Source organism: Ammospiza caudacuta, chromosome 30, assembly GCF_027887145.1.
Source record: "Ammospiza caudacuta isolate bAmmCau1 chromosome 30, bAmmCau1.pri, whole genome shotgun sequence".
NCBI classification, from domain to species: Eukaryota; Metazoa; Chordata; class Aves; order Passeriformes; family Passerellidae; genus Ammospiza; species Ammospiza caudacuta.
Genome location: NC_080622.1, coordinates 3,564,378 through 3,585,382, shown reverse-complemented (window position 1 = coordinate 3,585,382; position 21,005 = coordinate 3,564,378). Strand labels below are relative to the sequence as shown.

Genomic DNA, 21,005 nt, shown 5'->3' with positions numbered 1-21,005 from the left:
CCTGCTCCACTGCAGCCAAAGGAGGGCAGGAAGGGAAACTGGGGGAGGTTCCGTGGGGAGCTCGGTGTGGTTTTTGAGCAGAGAACTGAGGGGTCTGGGGGCAGGGTGAGGGGTTTGGGGCAGGATGAGGGGTCTGGGGGCACCACTCTCCCCATCCCGGGGGCAGGATGAGGGGTTTGGGGCAGGATGAGGGGCCTGGGGGTGCCCCCTCCCCATCCTGGGGGGCAGGATGAGTTGTCTGGGGCAGGATGAGGGGTCTGGGGGCGCGGTTCTCCCCATCTCGGGGGTCAGGATGAGGGGTCTGGGGCAGGATGAGGGGTTTGGGCCAGGATGAGGGGTTTGGGGCAGGATGAGGTGTCTGGGGGCGCCACTCTCCCCATCCCGGGGGCAGGATGAGTTGTCTGGGGCAGGATGAGGGGTCTGGGGGCGCCCCCTCCCCATCCCGGGTGTCCCCGCTCGTGCGGCCCCTGCAGTACCGCGCTCCCACCACGAGGCGGCGGCAGCAGCGGCGCGGGCCCGAGTGCGGCACCGGCGCTGCCGCTCCGCGCTTTGGTCTCCGGGACAGCCCGGGAGGGGCAGCACCGGCGGCCTTTCCTCACCGGGAGGCAGCGGCGGCAGCCCCCGGAGCCCCTCAACCCCTCGGTGCCGGTACCGGGGCCTCTCAGCCCCGCGGTGCCGGTAGCGGCGGGTGGTGGCAGCGCCACTGCGCATGTGCGGAGCCTGAGGTGCAGTACCGGCCTTTGGCCACCGGGCGGCGACAGCGCGCTGTGGGCAGTCCGTGTGCGGGGCGGGGCCGGCCCGGTTCGGGACCCCCCGGTACCGCCTTTGGTCCGGGACCCCCCGGTACCGCCTTTGGTTCGGGACCCTCCGGTACCGCCTCTGGTCCGGGACCCCCCGGTACCGCCTTTGGTCCGAGACCCCCCGGTACCGCCTTTGGTCCGGGATCCCCCGGTACCGCCTCTGGTCCGAGACCCCCCGGTACCGCCTCTGGTCCGGGACCCCCCGGTGCCGCATCTGGTACCGCCTTTGGTCCGGGACCCTCCGGTACCGGCTCTGGTGCACTGGGAGCTCCCTGGGGTGTACTGGATCTTACTGGGGCACACTGGGAGCTCACTGGGAGCAGTGGGTGCGGGCCAGTATCGGGTCAGTACCGGGGCAGTACCGGGTCAGCGAGTGCGGGGTCAGTGACTGCGGGGCCGTGCCCGGGCGGTGGCACCGGCACAGGAACGCCGTGTACTGCCAGCGCATTCCTGCCTGAGTCACCGCCGCCTCTGCCCGGCCCTGCCCCGCACCCACTGCCCCGGTACTGCCCCGGTACTGCCCCGGTACTGCCCCGGTACTGCCCCGGTACTGCCCCGGTACTGCCCCGCACCCACTGACCGCTGCCTGCACACCCGTGTGCCCTCAGAACCCCAAATCCCCCAATCACCCCCAAGCCGCAGCCATTCAATACCCTCTGTGCCCCCAGAACCCCTAAATCCCCCCCCAAACACTCCCCAACACCCCCAAACAGCCCCTGTGCCCCCAGAACCCTAAATCCCTCTAATTCCCCCCAAACCGCATCCATTCAACACCCTCTGTGCCCCCACAACCCCTAAATCCTCCCAAACAGCCCCTGTGCCCCCCACAGCTCCTAAATCCCCCCAAATCCTCCCAAACACCCTCAGTGCCCCCCATAACCCTCAGGCCAGGGGGGGCTGGGAGTTCGGGAGAGGAGGAGGAAGAGGAGGAGATGAAGAAGAAGAGGAGGAAGAGGAGGGGGAGCCTTCATGGAGCAGCAGCCCAGTGCCCAATGCCAGGCTCGGGAGGCCGGGAAGGGGATTTGGGGTGCCGGGGACACCCGAATTCCTGGAAAAAGAACAAAACCCCCCTGGGGAGGAGGGGTCAGGATGTGACACCCGCCCACTCCTAAAAACCCAACCCTAAATACCCCAAATCTTCGTCATCTCAGCCCAAATGAGTCACCCCCCCCCACCCCCGCTTCCTCCCCCCGCAGGGACAATCCCGGCGAGCTGAGGGGGGGTCCCGGCACCCCGAAAACCTCAGGGTGCCTTCCCTGCCATTGGCAGAGCCCCTCTCCCCCTCTTGGGGTGGGGTCCCCCCCAAATTGCCAGGATCTCCCTCCCCTTGCCCAAAAATGGGGGGGGGGGGGAAAGGGCAGTGATGGAGGGCAAGCGCTCTCCCCAAAAATCATCTCTGTCCTAGGGTGGGGTCCCCCCAAATCCCAGGATCTCCCCAAGGACCCCCCCCCAATAAAAGGATCCCCCATAAAAAGGACCCCCCCCCTCAATAAAAAATTCTCAAGGATCCCCCAATAAAGGATCCCAAGGACCCCCATAAAAGGGGGAAAGGGGCAGCGACCCCCCCCAAAAAAAAAGGGGAAATCTCTGCCCCACAACACCCCTGAGCCCCAGGGGAAAAACCCCACACCTGGAGCGTGACAGAAACCCCAAAAATGAGCACAGATTTGGGTATTTTGGGGGGGGATTTTTGGTGCATTTGCATGAACCCCTCCTCGGCAGATTTCGGGCTCGGAGCTGCTTCCCCAAAATTCCCCCACCCCAAAATTCCCCGGGCCAGGTGTTGGGGTGCCGCAAGCTGCAGCAGCACCCCCCGCCCCTTCCTGCCGCAGCTGAATTTTGAATTTTTTGAATTTTCGGTGGTGAATCCTCCCCCCTTCCCCTCCCCCAGCTCTTATTTACAGCCCGGTTCGGGGAAGCGGCGGCGGCTTCTGAGAAAAGCCCCGGTGGGGACGGAACCGGAAAGCTCTGGGTTATCGGCGGGGCCGGGCGGCTTCCAGGAAACGGAGCCCGAAACTGCTGCTATAGGCACCCCAAAAGTGCCGAAAGCACCCCAAAACTGCTGCTAAAGGCACCCCAAAACTGCCGAAAGCACCCCAAAACTGCTGCTGCAGGAACCCCAAAATTGCTAAAAACACCACAAAACTGCTGCTAAAAGCACCCCGAAACTGCTGCTAAAGGCACCCCAAAACTGCCGAAAGCACCCCAAAACTGCCGCTAAAGGCACCCCGAAACTGCTGCTAAAAGCACCCCGAAACTGCTGCTAAAGGCACCCCAAAACTGCTAAAAGCACCCTGAAACTGCTGCTAAAGGCACCCCAAAATTGCTAAAAGCACCCCAAAACTGCTGCTACAGGCACCCAAAAACTGCTGCTGTAGGCACCCCAAAACTGCTGCTAAAGGCACCCCAAAACTGCTGCAGAACCCCCAAATCTGCTGCTATGGGCACCCTAAAACTGCTGCTGCAGAAACCCCAAAACCGCTGCAGAAACTTCAAAACTGCTAAAGGCATCCTGAAACTGCTGCTAAAGGCACCCCAAAACTGCTACTGGAAGCTGCACCCCAAAACTGCTGCTGCAGAAAGCCTGAAACTGCTGCAGGAACCCCCACCCTAACACCCGCCAGGAACCCCGAAACTGCTGCAGGCCCCTGCACCCCAAAACTGCTGCAGAAACCCCAAAACCGCTCCAGGAACCTGCACCCCAGTTCCTCCCTAGCCAGCACCCACACCCAACCCCCCCCTGCACCCCAACTCGCCCCACCCCATCCCCTGGGAGCCACCAACAACACCCCAAACCCCCCAAGCATCCACACCCCAATTTAGGGGCGACCAGCACCCCAAAACCCTGTGAGGCACCAACGCCCCAATTTCCACCTTCGCCCCAACTCCTCCCAGGCACCCACACCCCAATTTAGGGGCCACCAACACCCCAAACCCCTCCCAGGCACCCACACCCAAACCCCTGGCAGCCAACAGCACCCCAAAACCCTGGGAGGCACCAACGCCCCAATTTCCACCTTCACCCCAACTTCTCCCAGGCACCCACACCCCAATCTGGGAGCCACCAACACCCCAAAACCCTGTGAGGCACCAACGCCACAACTTCCACCTTCACCCCAACTCCTCCCAGGCACCCACACCCAAATTTAGGGGCGACCAGCGCCCCAAAACCCTGTGAGGCACCAACACCCCAATTCTCACCAACACCCCAACTTCTCCCAGGTACCCACACCCAAATTTAGGAGCTACCTGTACCCCAGATTTCACCTGCACCCCAATTTTCACCAACACCCCCAACCCCTCGCAGCCACCCACACCCAAATTTGGGAGCCACCAGCACCCCGATTTTCACCTGCACCCCAAATTCCACCCACACCCCAACCCCCTGGGAGTCCCCCCCTCACCCTGAGCTCCCCCTGCACCCCAAAACCCCCCAAGGCCCCCCCAAACCCACCCCATTCTCCCTTTGCATGTTTCCATGGCAACCTTTGCATGCAGGCCTCGCTGCGCCCAACAGGCCCAAAATATCCCCACAGACACAGCGCTGCAAAAAACACCCAAAAAACACCAAAAACCCCCCCGAAAACCGGAAAACCAAAGCGAAACAAAACAAAAACCACCCCAAAAAAAGCAGAAAACCCACACCCAGCAGCGTCCTGCACTCTGGGCTGAGTCACTCTGGGCTGGTTTGGGGACCAGGGCCTGGCTTGGTGGCCCGGGTGTGGATTTTGGGGCAGGATTTTGTATTTCCTGAGAATTTTGGGGCAGGATTTTGTATTTCCAGAGCATTTTGGGGCAGGATTTTGCCTCTCCTCATGATTTTTGGGCAGGATTTCCCATTTGGCCGAGGATTTTGGGGCAGGGTTTTGCATTTCCAGAGCATTTTAGGGCAGGATTTTTCCTTTCCAGAGAGTTTTGGGGCAGGATTTTGCATCTCCAAAGCATTTTGAGGCAAGATTTTTCCTTTCCAGAGCATTTTAGGCAGGATTTTGCCTCTCCACAGGATTTTGGGGCAATATTTTTCCTTTCCAGAGGACTTTGGGGCAGGATTCTGCATTTTCACAGGATTTTGGGGCAGGATTCTGCATTTCCAGAGCATTTTGGGGCAGGATTCTGCATTTTCACAGGATTTTGGGGCAGGATTCTGCATTTCCAGAGCATTTTGGGGCAGGATTCTGCATTTTCACAGGATTTTGGGGCAGGATTCTGCATTTCCAGAGCATTTTGGGGCAGGATTCTGCATTTCCAGAGCATTTTGGGGCAGGATTCTGCATTTCCAGAGCATTTTGGGGCAGGATTCTGCCTCTGCCATCCACCCCAAACCCGCAGGGATGGGAATTTGGGGTGCAGGGACCCCCCTAAAGAGGGAGAAAAAAGAGATTTTAAAAGGGGAGGAAACTGCAGCAGTGCTGGGTGAGCACAAATTTTCCAGAGAATTCCTGAATCCCTCACCCCTGGAATTGTCAGGACAGGAGCTTGGATGAACCTGGAAGATCTCCACGGTCAGGAGGTGGAAAAAAAAGAATTTTAAGGCCTCTCCCCACCCAATCCAACCTGGAATTCTGTGATTAAAACCCCACAGAGGTGGGAATGAGGATGGCAATGTCCCTATGTCCCCAAGGCTGCAGGTCCCTTTTTTTTTGGGGGGGGGGGGGGGGGGGGGGGGTGGCACAGCCCAAATGCTGGGGAGGGAAAATAAGTTTGGCAGCAAAGGAATGAGAAAAAAAAAAAAAAAAAAAAAAAAGACATTTATTGACCAAACTACAGCTTGTTGTGCACACAAGCAGGGCCTGGCTGTGGCACCAGGGGACACCTGGGGACAAGGGGGGTCCCATGGGGTCCCACCAGTGCAGCCAGGGTGGGCAAGGAGCCCCTTGGGCATCAAAATCCCCTGGTGGGGAGCCCTGAAGGAGCTGCAGGAGCAGCTCCAGAACATTCTACATTCAACCATCAGCTCTGTCCAGCTCATGGCGAGGAGGAGGAGGAGGAGGAGGAAGGGGAGAGAAGGAAGTGGCCACAATGAACTTCCACAGCTCCCCCACCCCCACCAAGAGGGAGCAAACACCAAAAAAAAAAAAAAAAAAAAAGATTTAAAAGCAAAACCAGAACCATCAGCTGCTGCCAGCCAGCCGTGGTCACAGCCAGGCCACTGCTGCTTGTCACCCTCTGTCACCCTCCCAGGGGCAAAGGCTGGAGTGGAGTCAAAAATGCTGCTTCCCTCAGGAATGAAGCCACATTGACAACGAATTCCTCCTTTTTTTGTATCGTCAGCTCTGTAAAAATGTATATATTCTACAGATTTATAGACATTTACAGGTTCTCTACATCCTCCCCAGCCAACTGGGGGTGGGGTGGTTTTTTTTTTACATAATTACAAAATGCATTTGTTATTTCTGAACTGGCTGTGTGAGTGGGGCCAGGACTGAGTTTGGGGTGACCCCCCAGCCCCTGCAAGCCCTGTGCCAAGGGGAGGGAAGGGGCTGGGCAGGGCTCCAGCTCGGTGGCACCGGCTCTGGCACAGCTCTGGGCACTCCCTGGCAGCACCTGGCTGCAGGTGCAGCCTGGCACAACATTTCCAGCATGCAGTGCTTCTGCTCCAGAGCAGCAGAGCTGCGAGTTTAGGCAGGGCAGAGAGGCAGCAGAAGGTGCTATTTCCAGAAAAAAAAATGTTTAAAAAAAAAAACCCAAAAACCCCCACACAACCCACAAGCCTCAAAACATCTGCTCCAGACTCAGCTGCCTCGCCCAGCCCAGCAGGAGCTGCTGGAGATGGTTCCCTCTGGGATCCAAGTGAAGCCAAGTCCACTTGAGGGAAGCAGAGAGGAAAAAAGTCTCTTCCCAAAGCCACAAATCCTCCGTGCATCAGCTGGGATCACACCTTCCTCTTCCTCAGCAACCAGCCGGGCTCCGGGGACAGCTCCACGTCCTCCTGGGGTCACTCAAGTCCAGCTTCAGAGGGAGCAGGGCAGCTGTGCAGCCCCAGGGAGCCAAAGTTCTCCCCAAATGCTCCCCAAAATGCTCCCCAAATGTGTCCAGGGCAGCTCCAGGCTCACCGGATCATGTAGGCCAGGCTGGCGCCCAGGCCGGCCACCCCCGCGAAGGCCATCAGAACGTTCCGGATGCTGCTCTCCAGGTCCTCCACGCGGAAAAAGTCCACAAAGCCCTCCTGGGTGAGAGAGGAGAGGGGGGTCAGATGGGGGGACAGCCTGCCTGGCACAGCCCCCAGACCCATTTCATCCTACACATCCTATTGTGCACCCTCAGCCCCATTGCATCCTAAAACACCTCCAGCCCCATTTCAGCCTAAAACACCCCCAGCCCCATTTCAGCCTCAAACAGCCCCCAGCCCCATTTCATCCTGCTCAACCCATTGTGCTCCCCCAGCCCCATTTCAGCCTCAAACATCCCCACCCCATTACAGCCTCAAACAGCCCCTGTGCTCCCCCAGCCCTCCACCCCACTTCAGTCTGCTCATCCCACTGTGCTCCCCCAGACCCATTTCAGCCTCAAACATTCCCTGTGCTCCCCCAGACCCATTTCAGCCTCAAATATCCCCCAGCCCCATTTCATCCTGCTCATCCCAATGTTCTCCCTGTGCTCCCCCAGCCCCATTTCATCCTGCACATCCCCCAGCCCCATTTCATCCTGCTCATCCCCTGTGCTCCCCCAGCCCCATTTCATCCTGCTCATCCCCTGTGCTCCCCCAGCCCCATTCCAGCCACCCCAGCCCTCCCAGGGCTGCCCTGATTTTGGGAATGCTGCCTCCAAGCTGAGCAGGAACACTCCAAAAACTGCTTTTTACCCCAAACCACCTCAGCCAGCTCATGCTGAGGTAGCATCCTAAACCCCACAACCCCCGTGGTGACAGCGAGCCAGCACTGCCACCCACCCCAGGAGCAGGAGAAGGCCGGAATGTTGGGGAAAGCTCAGGAATTTTCAGGAATTGTGACTCACCCAGCCCCCCTGGCTCTCCAGCCACTCCCTCTTGGAGGACACCAGGGCGTCTGTGATGATCCCAGCCAGGCTGCTGACGCTCTGCTCCTGCTGGATGCTCTTGAGGTGCTTGGCCACGAAGGCCCCGAAGGCGATGAGGGTCACCACGCGGCCCCAGTTGGTGACACCGTCGCTGAACATCTGGGCTGCCACCTCCACCACGCACTGCAGGTCCTCCTCCTGCTGGATCTGCAGCTTCCTCAGCATCCCTGAAAAACCAACAGCTTGAAGGAGGGGTGCAGGACCACGGGGAGCTCTTCAAAATGCAGTTCATGACATGCAGCATGTCGTGGGAGACAGAGCTGCGCCTACAGCTGCAGGCAGGCCTGGAGTCCCTTCAATTTTGGTTACAGTGCATTATCAACTTTTCTTTTGCTTACAATGCATTATAAACTTTTGGTTACACTGCATTACACACTTTTCTTTTGGTTGCAATGCATTATATACTTTCCTTTTGGTTACACTGCATTATTTACTTTGCTTACAATGCATTATATACTCTTCTTTTGGTTGCAATGCATTACAAACTTTCCTTTTGCTTACAATGCATTGAATACTTTTTTTTTGTTACATTGCATTATGTACTTTTCTTTTTGTTACAATGCATTACATACTTTCCTTTTGGTTACACTGCATTATTTACTTTGCTTACAATGCATTATATACTTTTCTTTTTGTTACAATGCCTTGCAAACTTTTCTTTTGGTTACAATGCATTATATATTTTTGATTACACTGCATTATATACTTTTCTTTTGATTATATTACATTACAAACTTTCCTTTTGCTTACTAACACATAAGAAACTTTAATTTGCTGAGCATTTTAATACAGCAGAACCAATCTATACCTTATTTTTTACCTACCTATCATAACTGCTATAATTACCATTTTATATTTATAATTAACTGCTATAAGCCTATCATAACTGCTATAATTACCATTTTATAGTGGTACACTATAATATATCATATTCAAAATTCCCATATTCATGTTACTGCTCTCCAATCACTAAAAGTCAGCACATTACAGTTTAAGCTAAAAGTTGGTTTTCAGTTTTCTTGCAGTGGAAAATTCTGAGATCTTTTTCCTGCTTGCAGCTTTGCTGATTTGTTTTTCTGTGGAATCTTCCTGCTTGGTAAAAACATCTTCTTGTTTGGGGTGGGTTTATCTTTTGCTCTAAGCCATAAAAACCCCTTCTAACAAACATAAAATACCCTTTGGCTCCTTGGTTATCAAGCAAGACTGGCTCAGCAATTCTTCGATATCAAAACTTGTTTTCATTTCTATTTCATTCTCAGGTTCTACATTTAAAAATCGTTCTGCCAAGCATCTGTGAGATTTTCTGGTGAAACTTTCATCCTTCCTAGGATTTTTTTTTAAATATACATTATTTTAAGATAATTGAAAATAACGTAAAAATAATGAAAAAATAAAATAAATTAAATCACAGAGTTAAATAAGGTTAAAATACTTTAAATTCTTTTAAGATAATTGAAAATAATTTAAATTAAAATAAGATAAAAATAATGTCAATAAAATAATTTAAATAAAGTAAAATAATTTAAAAATACTTTGCATTATTTTAAGATAACTTAAAAATTTTGAAATAAAAATAATAAAAACTAAAACAATTTAAATTAAATTCTAGAATAAAGTTAAAATAGTTTAAAGTAGGATAATTGAAAATAATTTGAATTAAAATAAAATTAAAATAATTTCAATGAATAAAATAATTTAAAATAAAAATAACTTAAATTACGTAAAAATAATTGAAAATTAAAATTACAATGAATTTTAAAATTTAATAGTAAATAATTATTTAATTAATTTTAGCTCTGCCTGGCTAAAATTAATTCAATAATTATTTAAAATTATTATTATTATTAAATTATAAACTATAATTAAATAATTCTTTTAAATTATGCCCATCTCGCCCTGCAGTGCCCTCCGCGCAGAGCAAACAGCCGAGGCTGTAAAAGCCAAAGGCGTCACTGCCCGGGTGTTGCTCAATGTGCAGGAACCTCCCCGGGCAGTTCCTCCTCCGCTCGCTCAGGAAATCACCCAGGCTGCTCAGGAAACCGCCCAGGCCCGACATTCCTGCTGAGAGTCATCCCCCAGGAATGTCCGGGAATTGGGGCCAGCAACTGATCCCACAGCAATTGGGGCCAGCAACTGATCCCACAGCAATTGGGGCCAGCAACTGATCCCACAGGAATTGGGGACAGCAACTGATCCCACAGCAATTGGGGCCAGCAACTGATCCCACAGGAATTGGGGACAGCAACTGATCCCACAGGAACTGATCCCACAGGAATTGGGGACAGGAACTGATCCCACTGATCCCACAGGAACTGGGGCCAGCAACTGATCCCACTGGGAATTGGGGACAGCAACTGATCCCACTGGGAATTGGGGACAGGAACTGATCCCACAGGAACTGATCCCACAGGAATTGGGGGCAGGAACTGATCCCACTGATCCCAGTGGGAATTGGGGCCAGGACCTGATCCTACAGCAACTGGGGACAGGAACTGATCCCACAGGAATTGGGGACAGGAACTGATCCCACAGGAACTGATCCCACAGCAATTGGGGACAGGAACTGATCCCACAGGGAATTGGGGCCAGCAACTGATCCCACTGGGAACTGGGGACAGGAACTGATCCCACAGGAATTGGGGACAGGAGCTGATCCCACTGATCCCAGTGGGAATTGGGGCCAGGAACTGATCCCACAGGAACTGACCCCACTGATCCCACAGGAATTAGGGCCAGGAACTGATCCCACAGGAACTGATCCCACAGGAATTTGGGGCAGGAAGTGATGCCACAGGAACTGATCCCATTGATCCCACTGGGAACTGGGGGCAGGAATTGATTCCACAAGAACTGATCCCATTGATCCTACTGGGAATTGGGGCCAGGAACTGATCCCACAGGAACTGATCCCATTGATCCTACTGAGAACTGGGGCCAGGAACTGATCCCACAGGAACTGATTTCACTGGGAATTTGGAGTAGGAACTGATCCCACAGGAACTGATCCCACCACAGGAACTGATCCCACCTGGGAACCGGGGCACAGGAACTGATCCCACAGCACAGCTAAGAATGAAACCGAAGCTCTTTGTGCTCAATAAACGAAAAAGAAAGGAACCAAAAAAAAGGGACGAGCTGAGAAAATGGCACGTCCTGCAAGGAGGAAGGTGTTTCACCAGACAGCACCCAAACAACCCCAGGAACCCCAAAACTGCTGCAGGGACCCCAAAACTGCTGCAGGGAACGCCAAAACTGCTGCAGGGAACGCCAAAACTGCTGCAGGGACCCCAAAACTGCTACAGAAACCCCAAAACTGCTGCAGGAAATGCAGACACCACCCTGCTTTGCTGGGCTCCATCCTGACCTGGGATCCAAACGCCAGCACCAGCCCCAAACCAGCCCGAGTGACACAAAACCAGTGACACAAACTGGTCACTTCTCATTTCCAGTTCATCCCCAGGACAGGAACTGGGGGTCAAATTCCTACAGCTGCTTCAGGGCCCTGCAGAAGGGGGTGAAATGCGTGAAAATGGATTTCCCACAGAAATCTGGGATCCCTGGAAGTGCTCAGGGCCAGGTTGCACAGTTTGGAGCAGCCTGGGATGGTGGAAAGGGTCCCTGCCATGGCACTGGAGGAGTTTTTGGGTCTATTTTAAACCAAACCATTCCATGGTTCTATGAGCACATCACCCAGAAGAATTCCCCTCACTAAAAATCCCCTTGCACCTAAACTGGGCAGGCTGAAAATCCCGAGCTGATCAATCTTTGGACACTTAAAATACATGAAAACAGATTTCCCAGAGCAGCTGTGGCTGCCCCTGGATCCCTGGAAGTGCCCAAGGCCAGGTTGGACAGGGCTGGGATGGTGGAAAGGGTCCCTGCCCATGGCACTGGATAAGTTTTTGGGTCTATTTCAAATCAAACAATTCCATGGTTCTATGAGAACATTGCCCAAAAATCCCCTTGCACCTAAACTTGGTGGTGGTGAGGATCTGAAACTCCTGAGCTCCCCAATCTTTAAATTAAAATGGATTTCCCAGAGAAGCTGTGGCAGCCCCTGGGAGTGTCCAAGGCCAGGCTGGAGAGAGCTTGGACAAACCTGAGGTTGTGGAAGGTGTCCTTACCCATTCTGGATGAGTTTTAAAGTCTATTTTAACCCAAACCATTCAATGGTTCTATGAGAACATTGCCCAGAAATCCCCTTACACCTAAACCTGGTGGGGGTGAGGATCTGAAACTCCTGAGCTCACCAATCTTTGGACACTTTAAATTAAAATGGATTTCCCAGAGAAGCTGTGCCTGCCCCTGGGAGTGTCCAAGGCCAGGCTGGACAGGGTTTGGACAAACCTGAGGTGGTAGAAGGTGTCCTTACCCATTTTGAGTGAGTTTTAAAGTCTATTTCAACCCAAACCATTCCAAAATTCTATGAGAACATTGCCCAAAAATCCACTTGCACCTAAACTGGGGGGATGAGGCTCTGAACCTCCTGATCTCCCCAATCTTTGCCCGCTCGGGGTTGTTTGCAGACTCAGCCCAGCCGAGGGGGACACGAGGAGGACCCGGGGCTAATCTGTAACCACATTATCTCCTCTGCACACACCAACAGCGCCTTTTCCTCGTCCCCACGGAACAAAGTTCAGTTTCGTTTTTGAGCGCTTCCCAACCGCTTTTATTTAACCCCTTCCGAATCAAAGCCACGTCGTATCGATGACCCGGCCGAGACCCCGGCCACGAGGGCATCACCCCCGGCCCAAACCCGCTCCGGGCACCGGGACAGGCCCAACGGAGAGCACGGGGGTCTCGGCCTCCTCCCGGAGCATTCGACGGACACACACCTTGGAAGGCGAGCTCGTGTTTCCTCATGACGCCGTCGCCGACCCTCCGCAGCGTTTCCAGCGCCTTCTCCATCACCGCATCCCCCGCCGAGCCCGGCCGGCCGGGACCACCCAGGAGGCCCGGAAAAAGCTTCTTAGCGCTGGGCTGCGCCTCTCCCGCCACTTCCCTCAGGTAGCGGCTGATGAGCTCCAGCGAGTCCTGTCGGAGCCCGTCCGGAGGTCCCGGGGGGGTCCCGGGCAGCGAATCGGCGGCGGGGCCGCGCTCGGGCTCGGGGTCGCAGCCGTCCAGCTCCTCTTCGGGGCGCCATAGAGTCGCGCCGCAGCCAATCAGCGCGCGGGGCGCAGCGCCTCGGCCAATCAGCGCGCGGGGGGGGTCGGCGCGGCCGGCGGCGGCCCCGGAGCGCTCGCGGGGCGGCTCTGAGGCGGCGGCGGCGGCGGCCGCGGGCTCCGGGCGCTGCCCCGGCCCGCCGGGCGCCAGCGCCGGGGAGCCGCCGCAGTAGAGGTTGAAGCCGATGACGGCTTTCGGCTTCACGGCGAACATGGCGCCCGGTGCGAGCGGCCGGCGGGGTGCGGGCGGGACCGGCGCGGCCGGGTTATATAACCGGCGGCGGTGACGCCGTAGAGGCGGAGCGAGGGCGGGACAGCGAGCGGCTTTTTCCACCTCCGCTTCCGTTCTTGAGGCTGAAAAAAGAGCGCAAAGGAGCAGCCATCCCCTCCATCCCCCCAGCTCGGTACCCCACTCCCGGAGTCCCCGGTTCTTGCCGGTACCGGGCAGCAGCTCCCGGTAGTGCCGGGCCGGTCCCGCATCCCTCCGAGCACGGCGGGGAACGGGATCCCCGGGGCAGAGCCCCCGGCAGCGCAGAGCATCCTCGGCCACCGACCGGCCACGTGTGTCCCGTGCCTGCCGGAGGGGCCCGGTCCATTCCCGATCCATTCCCGGTTCATTCCTGATCCATCCCCGGTCCATTCCCGATCCATTCCCCGTCCATCCCCGGTCTATCCCCGGTTCATTCCCAGTCCCTTCCCGGTCCATCCCCGGTCCGTCCTCGGTTCATTCCCGGTCCATCCCCGATCTATTCCCAATCCATCCCCGATCCATTCCCGGCCCATTCCCGATCCATTCCCCGGTCCATTCCTGATCCATTCCCGGTTCATCCCCGATCAATTCCCGGTTCATCCCCGATCCATTCCCAGTTCATTCCCCGTCCATTCCTGATCCATTCCCGGTCCATCCCTGGCCCATCCCTGGTCCATTCCCGATCCATCCCCGGTTCATTCCTGATCCATCCCCGGTTCATTCCCGATCCATTCCCGGTCTATTCCCGATCCATTCCCGGTCCATTCCCGATACATTCCTGATCCATTCCCGATCCATTGCCGGTCCATTCCTGATCCATTCCTGATCCATTCCCGATCCATTGCCGGTCCATTCCCGATCCATTGCCGGTCCATTCCTGATCCATCCCTGATCCATTCCTGATCCATCCCCGGTCCATTCCTGATCCATCCCCGGTTCATTCCTGATCCATTCCCGATCCATCCCCGGTTCATTCCTGATCCATTCCCGGTCCATTCCCGGCTCATTCCCGGTCCCGCAGCACCGAGCATCCCCCGGGTGCGGGGCTGGAGCCAGCACGGCCCCGCTGGTGTGGCCAAAATGGGGTTTGAAAGAAGGGACCGAGATTTAGAATATAAAAGTGGAAGAAATCTAGGGAAAAATATATACTCTATATTTTTATATAAAATAAAAATAAATATATATTCTATATTTCTATATAGAAGAAATATATTCTATATTTCTATGTAGAAGAAATAGATATTCTCTATTTCTATGAAGAAGAAATACTCAATATTTTTATATTTATATAGAAGAAGAAATATATATTATGATACTTTTGTCTAGAAGAAGAAATATATAGTCTATATTGCTATATAGAATAAATATATTCTATATTTTATATATAAGAAGAAATAAATATTTTATATTTTAATATAGAAATATATCTATATTTTTATATAGAATAAGAAATATGTAGTCCATATTTCTATATAAATGCACTATATATAGAAGAAATGTATACTCTATATTTTTATATAGAAGAAGAAATAAATATTCTATATTTCTAGATAGAAGAAATAGATCTGTATTTTTATATAGAAGAAATGTATATTCTATATTTTTATATAGAAGAAATAGATATTCTATATTTTTTATATTCTATATTTTTATATAGAAGAAGAAATGGATCTTCTATATTTTTATATAGAAGAAGAAATGGATCTTCTATATTTTTATATAGAAGAAATAGATATTCTATATTTTGATACAGAGGAAGAAATAGCTATTCTATATTTCTATGTAGAAGAAGAAATAGACCTGTATTTTTATATAGAATAGATATTCTGTATTTTTATATAGAAGAAGAAATGGATCTGTATTTCTGTATAGAAGAAATGTATATTCTATATTTTTATATAGAAGAAATAGATCTATATTTTTATATAGAAGAAATAGATCTGTATTTTTATATGGAATAGATATTCTGTATTTTTATATAGAAGAAGAAATGGATCCTCTGTATTTCTTTATAGAAGAAATGTATATTCTATATTTTTATATAGAAGAATAGATCTCTATTTTTATACCGAATAAAAAATAGCTTCTGTCACCATCACCGTGCTCTGTTTGGAGCTGCCACCTCCCTGTCACCATTTTTGGGGACAAACCAAGCCCAGTGCGCTCTGTTTGGAGCTGCCACCTCCCTGTCACCATTTTTGGGGACAAACCAAGCCCAGCGTGCTCTGTTTGGAGCTGCCACCTCCCTGTCACCATTTCTGGGGACAAACTGTGACAAACCAAACCCAGCGTGCTCTGTTTGGAGCTGCCACCTCCCTGTCACCATTTCTGGGGACAAACCAAGCCCAGTGCGCTCTGTTTGGAGCTGCCACCTCTCTGTCACCGTTTTTGGGGACAAACCAAGCCCAGCGTGCTCTGTTTGACACCCTGAGATGTCCCAGCTCACCAAACCCAGGGCTGTGCATCCCCCTGGGTGTCCCCAACTCCTGTCCCCCTTGTCACCCAGCCCAAAGCCAGGTCCGGCAGGATGAAATCCGTCCCTCTCAGAATCCTTCCCGTGGCCCCAAGGAATGTGTGTCCTTGGCTGGGAAGGAATTTTTGGCAGCAGGAGCCAAGAGCAGGGAGCTCTGGCAGCACCCAGCACGTTTTTTGGGAGGTGGTGCCAAGCTTTAGCACAAACACGAGCTGGAACAGCGTGTCCCTGCCTGTCCCCTCAGGGTCGCTGCGTGGCCTCCAGGCCTTGGGAATTCCCAGGATTTTTTTGGGGGGAAAATCCAGGACAGGGGCACACGCAGAGAGCTGCAGGGGAAAAGTCAGGGATGAAAATCCCACAGGTGGGACACGGCAGCCCCCCCCCCATGCACCCCAAAATGAACCTGGAGAGAGCCTGAGGGGTGGCACTGGGGACAAAGGTGCCACGGTGGGACAGAGTGGAAGGATTTGGGTTGGTAAAATCCCTCCCCTGTGCCCACCAGTGCCTCTGTGAGCCCACACTTTTGGGGGCTGTCCCCACATATTTTGGGGGTGTCCCCACACATTTGGAGGGTGTCCCCACACATTTGGAGGGTGTCCCCACAGTTTGGGAGGTGTCCCCACACATTTGGAGGGTGTCCCCACCTGTTTTGGGGCTGTTCCCACATGTTTTGGGGCTGTCCTCACACTTTTGGAGGGTGTCCCCACATGTTTGGAGGGTGTCCCGACATGTTTGGAGGCTGTCCCCACACATTTGAATGGTGTCCCCACACATTTGGGGGCTGTCCCCACACATTCTGGGGCTGTCCCCACGTTTTGGGGCTGTCCCCACACATTTGAATGGTGTCCCCACACATTTGGGGGCTTTCCCCACACATTTGGGGCTGTCCCCACACATTTGAATGGTGTCCCCACACATTTTGGGGTCTCCCCACACGTTTTGGGGTCTCCCCATACATTTGGAGGGTGTCCCCACACATTTTGGGGTCTCCCCACACGTTTTGGGGGGTGTCCCCACACATTTGGGGCTGTCCCCACACATTTGAATGGTGTCCCCACACGTTTTGGGGGGCTGTCCCCACACGTTTTGGGGTCTCCCCACACGTTTTGGGGGCTGTCCCCACACGTTTTGGGGTCTCCTCACACATTTTGGGGGCTGTCCCCACACATTTTGGGGTCTCCCCACACGTTTTGGAGGGTCTCCCCACACATTTTGGGGTCTCCCCACACGTTTTGGAGGGTGTCCCCACACATTTTGGAGGGCTGTCCCCTCCCTCTGCCCCCCCCAGCACAGGGACACCCCCCAGAGCAGCAATTCCCCTTTGCACCTTTCCCTTTATTTCCTCTTTTAGGTTTTATTTCCCCTTTTTTTTTTTTTTTGGAGTTGAATAAAAAGCAAGCACAGCAGTCCAGAAGAGGTGACCATGTAAAAAAATTATATATATATATATATTTTTTTTTTTTATATATATTTGTTACCTATTTACAACATGGCTGGGACAGGCAGCAGGAGGGTGTGCAGCCACTGCCCCAAGCAGGTCACACAGGGGCTGGGGGCCACAGCAGGACCCTGTGGGGACAAGGGACAGCTCCCGATGCCACCACACTCCTTGTCCCTGCCCCAGAGGGTGACAGGAGCAGCCCCGGGGATTTTTCTCACAGGAGGATCCAGGAAACACCTGAAGGCAGAGCCACATTCCGGCACACCCTGGGCAAACACAGCAGGGAAGTGACACAGGTGACACAGGTGACACACACAGGGGCAAAACCCTGCTGGGCATCCCTCACTCCTGCCTGCCCTCCTTTGGTCCTTGGGGCTGAAATTGGGGCAGGTTTTGGGGCACAGCTGGGCCCACTCTTGGTTTTTTTGTTGTGATTTTGGTGTTAATTTGGGGTGTTTTTTTCCTTGGAGACAAAGAAAAGACAAGAAGGGGAAAACGTGGGGAAAAAAGAAATCAAAGTTTGAGATGCCCTGGCACAGCTGTGCCCACACTCCCCATTGCATGGAAAAGTGACACCAGGGCACCACGAGGGGACAGTGCCACCCCCAGCCCTGGCTCTGCAGGTTCTAAGGGTTTTTTGTTGTGATGTTGGTGTTAATTTGGGGGTTTGTTAATTTTTTTCCCCAGGTTTGAATACAAGAAGGGAAAAAATGGGGGAAAAAAAATCAAAGTTTGGGATGCCCTGGCACAGCTGTGCCCACTCTTGTCCCTGCATGGAAAAGTGACACCAGGGCACCAGGAGGGGACAGTGCCACCCCCAGCCCTGGCTCTGCAGGTTCTAAGGGTTTTTTGTTGTGATGTTGGTGTTAATTTGGGGGTTTAGTTGTTTTTCCCCCCAGGTTTGAGAGAAAGAAAATACAAGGGAAAACATGGGGAAAAAAGAAATCAAAGTTTGGGCTGCCCTGGCACAGCTGTGCCCACTCTTGTCCCTGCATGGAAAAGTGACACCAGGGCACCACGAGGGGACAGGTTTTCTGCCTCTGGTCAAGCTCAGCCAAGCCCTTCTGGTTTTATCCTTCTGACCAAATTCAGTCAAACTCCTCTGGTTGTGTTCCTTTATCCAAATTCAGTCAAACCCCTCTGGTTTTATCCTTCTGTCCAAATTCAGCCAAGCCTCTCTGGTTTTGTCCCTTTTAGCCAAATCCATCCAAGTTCCTCTGGTTTTATCCTTCTGACCAAATTCAGTCAAGCCCCTCTGGTTGTGTGTTCCTTTAGCCAAATTCAGTCAAACTCCTCTGGTTTTGTCCCTTTTAGCCAAATTCAGTCAAACCCCTCTGGTTTTATCCTTCTGTCCAAATTCAGTCAAACTCCTCTGGTTTTGTCCCTTTTATCCAAATTCAGTCAAGCCCCTCTGGTTTTATCCTTTATCCAAATTCAGTCAAACCCCTCTGGTTGTGTCCCTTTATCCAAATTCAGTCAAGCCCCTCTGGTTTTATCCTTCTGTCCAAATTCAGCCAAGCCTCTCTGGTTTTGTCCCTTTTAGCCAAATTCAGTCAAGCCCTTCTGGTTTTGTCCCTTTTAGCCAAATCCATCCAAGTTCCTCTGGTTTTATCCTTCTGACCAAATTCAGTCAAACTCCTCTGGTTGTGTGTCCCTTTAGCCAAATTCAGTCAAACCCCTCTGGTTTTATCCTTCTATCCAAATTCAGTCAAACTCCTCTGGTTTTGTCCCTTTTATCCAAATTCAGTCAAACCCCTCTGGTTTTATCCTTCTGTCCAAATTCAGCCAAGCCCCTCTGGTTCTGTTCCTTTAGCCAAATTCAGCCAAGCATCTCTGGTTTTGTCCCTCTGGCCAAATTCAGCCAAGCCCCTCTGGTTTTGTCCCTTTTAGCCAAATCCATCCAAGTTCCTCTGGTTTTATCCTTCTGACCAAATTCAGCCAAGCTGCTCCAGCTGAGGTGGGGCTCTACCCCCCAAGCACCCCGAGATGTTTCAAACCCTGCCCAGCCCCTCTGGAAATGTTCAATGTTGTCTCCCTTGTGAGCTGAGCCAGGGACAGATCTCAGCTCAGCCCAACACCACCCCTGCTCCTGGTGTTTATTATCCTGAGATTAAAAATATATATATTTTTTTTTCATCTCAGCCAATTTCTTCACTTTGAAGCTCTCAAGCTCACAGCTGACTGTGCCTTCAGGGCTGGGATCACACCTGTGAGATCTGGGATCACATCTGTGAGACCTGGGAACACAATTTCCAGGTCTGAGAGCACACTTTCAGACCTGGGATCACACCTGTGAGATCTGGGATCACTCTTTGCAGATCTGGGATCACAATTTCCACGTCTGAGAGCACACGTTCCAAATTTAAGATCCCACTTTCCAAATCTGGGGTCACGCTTTCTAAATCTAGGATCACAATTTCCAGAGCTGAAATCACTTTCCATATCTGGGATCACTCTTTGCAGAGCTGGAATCACTCTTTCCAAATCTGGGATCACAATTTCCAGATCTGGGATCACTTTTCAGATGTGGGATCACAATTTCCAAATTTGGGATCACAATTTCCACATCTGGGATGACTTTTCAGATCTGGGATCACAATTTCCAAATCTAGGATCATTTTTTGCAGACCTAGGATCACACCTGTGAGATGTGGGATCACTTTGCAGATCTGGGATCACCATTTCCATATCTAGGATCACAATTTCCAGATCTGGGATCACTTTTCAGAGCTGGGATCACAATTTCCAGATCTGGGATCACTTTTCAGATCTGGGATCACAATTTCCAAATCTAGGATCATTTTTTGCAGACCTAGGATCACACCTGCCAGATGTGGAATCACTCTTTCCACATCTGGGATCACTTTTCAGATCTGGGATCACAATTTCCACATCTGGGATCACTTTCCAGATCTAGGATCACAATTTCCACATCTGGCATCACATCTTCCATATCTGGGATCACTCTTGCAGATCTGGGATCACAATTTCCACATCTGGGATCACAATTTCCACATCTGGGATCACAATTTCCAAATCTGAGATCACTCTTTGCAGACCTAGGACCCCACTTTCCAGATCTGGGATCACTCTTTCTAAATCTAGGATCACAATCTCCAGATCTGGGATCACAATTTCCAGATCTGGGATCACTTTTCAGATCTGGGATCACAATTTCCACATCTGGGATCACTTTCCAGATCTGGAATCACATTTTACAAATCTGGGATCACACCTGCCAGAGCAGGGATTGCTTTTCAGATCTGGGATCACAATTTCCAGATCTGGGATCACTCTTTCCAATCTGGGATCACAACTTCCATATCTGGGATCACTTTCCAAATTTGGGATCCCACTTTCCAGATCTAGGATCACAATTTCCACATCTGGGATCACTTTTCAGATCTGGGATCACATTTCCATATCTGGGATCACAATTTCCACATCTGGGATCACACCTGTGAGATCTGGGATCACAATTTCCAGATCTGGGATTACACCTGCCAGACCAGGGATCACAATTTCCAGATCTGGGATCACCATTTCCAGATCTGGGATCACCATTTCCAGATCTAGGATCACATCTTCCATATCTGGGATCATTTTTCAGATCTGGGATCACAATTTCCACATCTGGGATCACACCTGTGAGATCTGGGATCACAATTTCCAGATCTGGGATCACCATTTCCACATCTGGGATCACAATTTCCAGATCTGGGATCACCATTTCCACATCTGGGATCACAACTTCCATATCTGGGATCACTTTTCAGATCTGGGATCACCATTTCCAGATCTGGGATCACCATTTCCAGAGCTGGGATCACTCTCCTGCCCAGCT

At 51.9% G+C, this 21,005-nt stretch overlaps 1 protein-coding gene across 1 annotated transcript; it reads right to left on the bottom strand.

The window, feature by feature from the left end:
• Window positions 1-6,086: 6,086 nt before the first annotated feature.
• Window positions 6,087-13,211, bottom strand: MCL1 (MCL1 apoptosis regulator, BCL2 family member). The gene is made up of 3 exons (XM_058821662.1): window positions 12,671-13,211; window positions 7,755-8,002; window positions 6,087-6,966 (listed from the first exon to the last, which is right to left on the bottom strand). Exons 1-3 carry the CDS (start codon window positions 13,209-13,211, stop codon window positions 6,850-6,852), a joined length of 906 nt encoding a protein of 301 aa, XP_058677645.1. The 3' UTR covers window positions 6,087-6,849.
• Window positions 13,212-21,005: the final 7,794 nt, after the last annotated feature.

Excerpts from the sequence above, each read along its gene's own strand:
- MCL1 (XM_058821662.1), bottom strand. The coding sequence starts at position 13,211 with ATGTTCGCCGTGAAGCCGAAAGCCGTCATCGGCTTCAACCTCTACTGC. Across the intron at positions 8,003-12,670 it reads ACACGAGCTCGCCTTCCAAG|GGATGCTGAGGAAGCTGCAG; the intron begins GTGTGTGTCCGT and ends TTGGTTTTTCAG. Across the intron at positions 6,967-7,754 it reads TGGAGAGCCAGGGGGGCTGG|GAGGGCTTTGTGGACTTTTT; the intron begins GTGAGTCACAAT and ends TCTCTCACCCAG.